Below are 9,208 nucleotides of genomic sequence, written 5' to 3' on the forward strand. Positions count from 1 at the left end.
CAATGCTGTCTGTCACTGCTTACATGCTGCTTAATGCCTAGATGCCCCAGCATTAGCAAGGCAGAGGATGGTGCAGGCACTCTGCTGTGTCCTTGTATATGCACTGCAAATATAAAAGAGAGCAGAGATAACGGAAAGGAAATCTCCTCTAGTAGTAGCAGAGTGACTCTTACTCACTCCTATTTACCCTTCCCGAAAAAACTGCTCCCAAAAACCCCTTGCCTCCGTTACACTGAGTTTGGCCTTTTCTTTTGATGTGGAGCACAGCCTCACCTTGCACCTCTACTTTCCTTCCACACGCTGCACGCAAGCTCGCCTGTATCACAGCAATGGTGAAGGGAGGACCCAAGTATGGGAGACACTTCTGAAGAGGGCAACAGCCTGCTTCTGCTCTGCGCTCAGCCTGGGAATCACGGGGCTGAGCTGCTGCACGTGTGTAGTGGAAACCACTGCATCTCTACAGCCCCTGCAATTCTCTCCTTGGCAGCCCGCAAAATTCCACTGAGGAAAAAGAAATGGGGAGGGGGAAGAAGGAGTCAGAAAAACTATTGTGTTCCCAGGGGAAAAAAAATAAACAGCCCTATTTAGCTTATCCAGCTTTGCTAATGTCAATCACTTTTCTCATTTTAAACAGGAAAGACACCACTTTAGTCCACCTGTTCCATTATTTATCATGCTATGCATTTCTCATGAATTGTCACTCATGCAAAACCTGTACATCGTAAGGGGACACCCTAATATTTTTAATGACCTTAAGCAAAGTGATTGACATTAGACACCAGTGTCAGATGTTCTGGTGACGCAACATGTTCTCCTAGCAGCAGGAAAGCTTCCTGCCGTGATTATGTTAGGGCTATGGAAGTGCTAAAATGTGTTGTCAGCTTTCCTCTGATGCAAGTGATTTTATTATAGCGTCTGGTAACCACGGAGTGTGGCAACGCAAATACTGACTCCAAACATCCCCTCCCATACATATAGCTTGCTCTATTTAAAACACGAAGTGCACTTTGCAAATCCAGGGATAAGTTATGGATGTAACAAGCTTAAACCATGGAGGGCAGAGGAAAAGGCGGCACCTAAGCTGGAATGTCTGGGTGATTGCAGCAGGAGAAGCATACGGCTCCGGGATGACCTGCAGAAGGCTATCCCCTGCGGCACCTGTTTGGCAGGTGTGCTCTGCAGCAGCATCGCCACAGCCGTCATGGATGCCAGAGGCTCCAGAGGGCAAAGAGGAGGCACGCTAGCACAGGTCTTGCTCAGTGTAGCGGTGGAGAGAAAAAAAATCACATCCAGCCCTTTTGACTCTGGAGAAAGTAAGAGGAGGCAGGGGAAGAGAGACAGAGAGAGAAAGAGAGAAAGAAACAGGACTCCGTGCAGCCCCTCTGCCTTCTGACACCCTCATACATGCTGGGGTGGAAGTCTGTGACTTGGCTCAGCACCACTTGTCCTTCAAGACATAGATGAAGAAATAATGTTCTGGTTTGCTTCAATTTGGGACCAGCCCCTCAATTACTCATTACTTGAGAAAAGCTGGAAGACCTCTAGAACACAAGAGTTACAGAATCAAACATCCCAGATGCATACGGGGGACACCTGGCACTTGCTTTTCATAAAGATTCATAATCCCAAAGCTCATTCAGCCAACACTTACTACACAGATGATTTTGCTTCCACAAGTAATTATTAATAGTTGTGTCTAAAACCGACTCTGCCAGTAAGTGTCTGCAGAACCGACCATTTTGATTTTTCAATTTCCCTTGCAAGAGGGATGGGCTGTCAAACCAAAATCCATAGTCTAGAGATTTTTGGAAGAGATCAGCAGTATATATGTTCACAGTTATTGTCACAGGTCTTGTTCTACAAAAATAGAATCATAAAGCAGTCAAAGTTCAAGATACAAGCTATCTTGATAGCAATAAAAAAAGATTTTCTAAAAGTCTAGCAGCACTGAACATTATTTTAATGAAATTTACTTTTTAATTTTATAGCAAAATAATCAAAGGTGCTAAACCCGACCACTTTAATTTACAAAAAAAAGACTCATGTTTTAAGCTATAATCATACCTCGTTATTTAGGTTAGACAATATAATTATACATTTCTATGTATTTCTATTCAATAGTAAAACAAAATTAATATTAGTTGGTTTAAAAAAGGGGGAAAGTACCACAGATGTTGGGAGGGGAAAGTTACATAAAATATAAGAATCAGCTTATTGAGGAATCTCCAGCGTGTTTGGTTGTTATTGCCTTTTTTTTTTTTCCTTTTGAGCTACAGTTTAAGTCACAGACAATCTGGCCATAAGCTTGTAGTCACTTCAAACGCTATGACTTCTCCCTTGGTCAAACGTCACACTGTGTATTTTAAGGAGATCTCTGGCATTTCAAGCCAGTTTAGATTATTTTCTTAGTTCTCACAAGTTCCCTTTCCGACATGATCAGCATGTTGGAGAATGCAGTTATGATGATTGCAGTTATGATGACACTGTTTTCTGTAAAGGAAAAGTGTTTTTTTCCTCCGTCTTGGAAAGAATCACTACAAAGACTGCAGTAAGAAAAATGTTAAAAACACTCGCAGAGTTTTTAAGAGTTATTTCTTAATCCATTCCATTTTCATTTCAGTTCATTTCCAAAGTTAAATTAAAACCTGCAATCTCTCTCACTGATAAATAGTCAAGTCGACTTACAAAGGTTCTGTCTTCTGTCCGGCTTTCTCCTGGTTGTCTTTAACCAAACAAGGTTCGCTGATTTGCCACAAGCGCTGTCTGGCTCTCCCGCCTCTTTGCTTTCTTGTTTTGTTGCCTGATTTTCCAGCATACTGCACTAGAAGCCAGCAAAAGCAGTCCTGATGATAAGAGGACTAAGCCAAACACTGAGATGATTGATCCATGGGAATTGAAGCTGTATGCCACAGCAGTAACCACAATGCCGGCTATGAGGATAACCACACCGAAGGGAATGGTACAGCGGTAACAGGAGAGTTCGGCTCCCCCTGTTGCTGCAGTCAGCTGGCATTCACTGACAAGGGGGATGGTGGTTATCACACAGTCATTGTTATTACTCTTCTCCGTGGTTACAGAATCAGGATGCTTTGGGGCACCCAGGATCTCTTTAATAGGTTCGTTTGTCATCTTGATTATCTTGACTTCATCAATTCTTAGGCTAGAGCAGGCTCTGCTGAACACGCATTGCACTGTGGAGAGAAGAGCATGAGTTCAACAAAGAAGCGTTACCGTTATGTGACAAATAGGTGACACAGAAGTATCCCACTCAGGATCGCAAGCAAGCAGACACTCTGACCCCACAAGGATTAATGCACAAGCTTAATCGTAACACTACTGATTGTGGAGGATCTCAATCAATTCTTATGATAGTCATCAGCATGTGCAAAAGTGCTAGAAAGAACAGAATCACAGACCAACACAGACGCTGACCTTAAAGTGTTGTCGGCCAAATCCCACTTTAAGTTACATCCTAAAGTCAGTATTTCTGGATGAAATTTAGATTTCAATGGCATTACATCTTCTGACGAGGAGGTGAAGTTCACGTTAAAAATTCTACTCTTGCTCACACACTTTTTCACATTGTTTCTTTATATATACACCTATACATACACATTAGACAGATCTGCTCCCATGCACATCACAATAACATGGGCAAGAACTGGCCCAGCAAGAAACAGGACTGGACAGTGAACCCTTTCTCAACGCAAGTGCTACTTAGCAAAAAAATTCAAATGGTCATTACTAGGTTCGGATGTGGGGCGAATGGGGATGAAGACAGTTCCCTGCACTCAGCAAATGCCAGCTGAAAGCTGGTGAACTGACCATTACAGCAACATCACTGCCAGACTGCCTGCTTGCCATTTAAATTAGCTTAATGCAAAAGTAATGAGTCCCTTATAAGTCCATGAAACCACAGCCATGTTACTGTGTGGGAGGGAGATTTACAGTCATATTCACTCATCTTAGTTACAGTAGGTCGCTTTCCTCCGGTCTCCATATTGTGTACACACTCTCAGTCCTACAGACAGCATGCACAGTTTGATTGCATCTGCATTATGAGGCAAAATAGCTTTTGGCTCCACGAATCCCACTGCATAAGTGGAGTTCACCTGATCGGGGCAAGACGAGCCTGTGGCTCTCCATCGCTCCAGGCTGCCATGACAGACCTCGGCCATCTCACTGGGACTCTGGTGGTGTGGGGGCCACCCTGGAGCCTGCAACGAGCCTCCGGCAACGCTGAGGCTACCACGGCTGTGCTGCCTCGGACCAGGCTGTGCGTTCAGTGCAGCCCACCACATACGAGAGAGACTGGGACACTGGGGAACCACCAGGTTTTCCTGCTGCAAGTAGCTCACAGGACTCTTCCACTGCTCTCCAGTATGGGCTGTGCAGCTTTTGCTCTTATGAGCAGCATGATACGCAGCTCAGAGAACAAGGAAACAGTAATGCTTTTATCACTTTTATCACCTTCACATCTGTGACTAGGAAGTTAATTGCCAGATACTTGTATTCTCCTTTTCCTTTCCCACCACTCCCACCCTTGTTGCTAAGATATATTCGTCCATTGTGGAGAGCCCTTGGTTTTGTATCTCAGTACCTCATATAATTGACTGTGTGGTTTGCGAGAAAGAGGACTTCACTATTTTTAAACACACAAACAGGCTATACTCTATATCCAGTCAGACAGTTTGTATCTGAGTTTCCTTGAACCCTAACGAGAGAAGGAAAGTTCAGATCTGGTTTGACAAAGCTTTTGTCCTACTCCTCTGAGGAAGAGCACTCAGCTCAATATTGTATCTTGCTGTACAGAGCTATCTTCGGGGCTCAATCCTGCAAGGGGCTCAGCAGCTACAAGACAGAGCACCCTTTCCCCCCTTAATGACAATGCTGAGCACAACACAACCGAGCACACACCAAGCACGCACACTGACAACACAAGAGGCAATGGGCACAAACTGAAACACAGCAGGTTCTGTTTGAACATTAGGAAACACTTTTTCTACTGTGAGGGTGACTGAGCACTGGCACAGGTTGGAGTCTCCATCCTTGGAGATGTTCAAAAGCGATCTGGACAGTCCTGGGCAGACTTCTTCAGGTGACCATGCTTGAGCAGATGGGGGGATGGACCAGAGGACCTCCAGAGGTCCCTTCCAACCTCAACCATTCTGTGATTCTGTGTGTTTCTGTGAAGGTACTTGGTATCTCCAAGGACAGGAAGGGGATCTGATCAGTGCTTATCAGACAAAGCAAATATATCTGTGCTAACACTTTAGATATCCTAGGTTCGCCTAGGTTCTGTTGCTTTGTCCTTCGAATCACAATGCATGATTAAGCGCCTTTTGTATCAGTTGAAAGAGCCCAGGAAAGCCATGCAGTTGCTCTAGAGTGCCATCAATCTGTCCTCACATGGATCTGAGCCCAAGTTCTGCATTTTCAATAATGACATACATGGCAGTGAGACTCACACTGCTACCATTATGTTGCTGCATTACTTATCCATAAAATGTTACAGAAGTTCAGCACAACAGGAGAACGTGGTCCCCAAATGTCACCTTTTTTTAATCTTGCCATTAACCATATTCAATTTGTTCAACATTTTATTATTAAATTTGAGGGAGGAAAAAAATTAACCATTTTCCATATAAAGGGTGTCCTAGTTCCAAATACATCGTAATAACTATTCAAAGGTCCAAATACTCTAACAGTCACAGAAATAAGGAAACTTCCCAGTAACTTGAAAAGGCTTTGGATTGGGCTCACAATAAACACGATTATTCTGAAAAACTTTAACATTCAATCAAAGTATTTTTACTCCTGTTTCTGGAGTCCTTGTTCTTCTGCTTCAATACATCCCCAATGAGCATTAAATCTCTTAGGTGTCTTCTGTTTATGAATCTTGGATTTGTGAAGAAAGATGATACATTTATACAGTCAAAACTGACATGAATTTTTAAAGAAAATCTCCTAAACTACCAAAACTAAGTCAATGACAAAATACCTGTTGACATCTGAGGAGCACAGTTCTTGCCTGTAATAGGATGGAAGCAGACAGGCATTCAAATAAAACAAATAAACAAACCTCTATTGAAATACTGTAAGTTAAATAAACAACAGAACCTATTTGAAGTGTGAGTAAAGGTATTCAGCCCTAGAAAATAGGGCACTAGATCCTCATTGCCAGCAAAGTCACTTCTAACTTAGGCCAACAGGTGATTTGGTTCAAGTTTCAGGGTAAGAAATTTAGGCAAAGATATCCGGCAACACCAGCATCCTCTCACTAATCATACTAGAAGTACTGTCGTAAGGAGCTGCTTTGACTTGGAGGAAGAATGTGTTTCTGTGGCAACCTGTGGTTAACACTGGATAAAAGGGAGAGGAATGTTTTACCCACTAATAAGTGTAAGTAAACATTTACTGAAAAGGCATGAAATCCATGAGCATGCACACCTACCAGGTCCATGAGAAATCCATCGTAACAAATCCCTTGGCTCAGTAAGCAGAGGAAGACTGCTTAAGATGTCTCCTATGTCAATTCAAGGCAGAGTCATGCAGCAGTCAGAGCCGCTCCAGGCTTTGAAGTTTGAGATGTTGCTGAATGATGAACTGGAGGTGACAATATTCTATCATGGAAGTTTCCTACAAGAAAAGTTGTTGTATATTTATCAGCTTCTTAAGAAGAAAACTCCTGCATGGAAAAGCTCCCGCTGTATGCTGACTCCTGCTCCTAACCTAACCAAAGCAAGAGATGTTCTCCCTCTGGCTCTCCTAGTGGTTTCTGCCTCTTTTCTTGGCAGCAGCCACCCATTTCTGGCCCTATGTAACATTTTCCTTTGATGATGTGACGTCTCGATGATGAGTGTCACCACCCAGGCAAGTCCCCCAGAAAGACATAGGCAGGAAAAGGTAATGCACATGAATTTCTGTAGTTAAAAATCTCATTTAACTTCATTTCTATTGCTCACTTCACCTACATGAATCACGACTCAGAATACTTGGGGTTTTGTCTTTCTGTGTCTCCAGTTTCTTTGAGCAAATCACTTCATCTCCCTGTGCCTTGATTTTCCTAGCTGTAAACTGACAGTAACAGCATGCTTCTCACAAAAAAACCCCTTTTAAATCTATTCTACTATAACAAAACCTAAGTAATATAATCCCAAAAACTCCTCTCAGAAAAAAAAAAAGGCAAACTGAGTCCAAGAACTGACTGTAATAATGTAAGTCCATTATATTTACTATTGTTCGTTACTGCTATTAGATTTTTTAAAACAAGATTCATAACTCAAATAGGGACAAGGCAGAATCTGCAGCACAGCAGTGTGACAACTCTGCAGAAAGCAGAGCAATGGAAATTGTTATCAACTGCAGAAACAGCTGTGAAATCGCCGAGCAGCTGGGTAAAACTTATGAAGCAGTAGAGATTTATGTTGCTAATCTTATTCAACGTTCCCTTTTTATATGTGCATGATTATGGAAGATCATTTTGACAGTGAAGCAGGAGTCATAAGTGAGGATGAGAATAAGTTTGTGAGAATAAGCTCGTATAATGATAAACTTTAAGAGCTTTTTCTCTTTTTAAGTTATTTACACGATGCTAACATTTCACAAACATAGACATTTACAGGCACAAACTACTGCTGGTCTTCTCTAGATGATCCTTGGCATAAGCCTGTGACATAGCTAAAGTATATTTAGCTGATTATTGAAGTTAGCTAATAATAAGGAAGTCTCCTTACTTACCTCCTTGACTATATTCTTGTGCAAACTACCTAGCAATTAGTTTAACTTTTTGAAAAGTTTGGAGGGAAATGCAGAAAAAAAACCACTTTAGACAAATTAGGTAGATGACGTTAAAACAAAAGCAGACATCTGAATTTACCTTGCAGTTAACTTCCACTCATATTACAAGAATGGTTACATTGGTTTGAAAAGCTCTTCCTAGCGCAATTGTGCCCTCTAAGCCACTCTGCTAGCATCATTCTGTGAAAAGATTAATTGCTCTGTCAGTAATTTATTTGTATTTGTCCTTGACTACATACAGTTTGGGTAATTTTTTAAAATTAATGTCTTTATCAAAAGCCTGACTGACAGAGCAACTTCTTATAGCCAGGATTTCTTCCCTCCTCTTTCTCTCCCTCACCACAAAGCTGAGAAGCAGAAACACATGAAATCTACACATTAAGCTTCCAATATTTTAACTGTGAATGACTTCAATGTGGTGCTCTCTCAGGAGGCTTCCCACATACCAAGTATCTCTGTGCAAGTGCAAAGAGCTGGTATTTCTCAGCCACCACAATCCTTTCCCCGTTTTTGCGTTTTACTCAGAACCAGTGGGACACATTTAAGTTTCCTCCTTTCAGGCTCTGTACTGGATTCTCTGTACCTTGCATAATATTTCAGACACCCTTTTTTGCTTATGTAAAATTCCAATAACTCATAATGCTCGTGCTTCACACTTGGTTTTGCATTAAAGTGACTATGGAAAACAGCGTAAGGAGTCCTTCCGTACTGAGAGGAGAGCCAGAGTTCATTTGGAATTCAGCAGATTATAGTAATCCTGAACACAATCCCGCAGCTCTTCCCCATGGGAACACTGCTGGAAATACAGAACTAGGAATTGGTACTTAGAAGACGCCAGGATCAGGCCCTGAACTACGGGGGCAGGAGAAGAACACATTACACCCATGCCAACTGTCTGAGCCGCAGGATGCCCTAAGTTTCCACCACCAAGGTTTTAGGTAAAATAATTACCAGATTTAAGCTGTCACACCTTTTTCGTTTTTCAGACATAGCTGGCGGGTAGGACGGGAGCCAACCAAACCCCTCTACAAACAGACTTTGTTATCTGCAAATTGCAAAACTTTCAACCCCGTCCGTGAAACGCCGCACACACCTAGGGTAACCCACTGCGCGTCCCGCCTACCCCGCACACCTAGGCAAGAGAGACGAGACGCGAAGAGGCAAGGCAAGCTGCAGTTTCGCTTGCTCCTCTGCAGCCCGTCCGTACCGGAGAGGCACAGCTCCGCGGGGGCACACACCGCCCGGCAGCGCAGCGAGCGGCTCCGGCTGCGGGGACCCCGAAGCTTTCAACTGTAATGCTTCATCCCCGGGGAAAAGCCCTGTGCCACCCGGGGGGCAGCGGGGCTAGGACGCGCCGCCCGGAGCGGAGAGGCTCCCCGCAGTGCCCGAGCAAGCCCAGCCCGCCCCG

General features: G+C 43.2%; 1 protein-coding gene across 1 annotated transcript; it reads right to left on the reverse strand.

Moving 5' to 3' along the window:
• Window positions 1–2,724: 2,724 nt before the first annotated feature.
• Window positions 2,725–3,166, reverse strand: TMEM100 (transmembrane protein 100). The gene has a single exon (XM_009700424.1). The coding sequence runs from the start codon at window positions 3,127–3,129 to the stop codon at window positions 2,725–2,727; it is 405 nt and encodes a 134-aa protein (XP_009698726.1). The 5' UTR covers window positions 3,130–3,166.
• Between the last annotated feature and the right edge of the window lie 6,042 nt (window positions 3,167–9,208).

The sequence above is a fragment of the Cariama cristata genome, unplaced genomic scaffold, assembly GCF_000690535.1.
Source record: "Cariama cristata isolate BGI_N322 unplaced genomic scaffold, ASM69053v1 scaffold18355, whole genome shotgun sequence".
Classification (NCBI taxonomy): domain Eukaryota; kingdom Metazoa; phylum Chordata; class Aves; order Cariamiformes; family Cariamidae; genus Cariama; species Cariama cristata.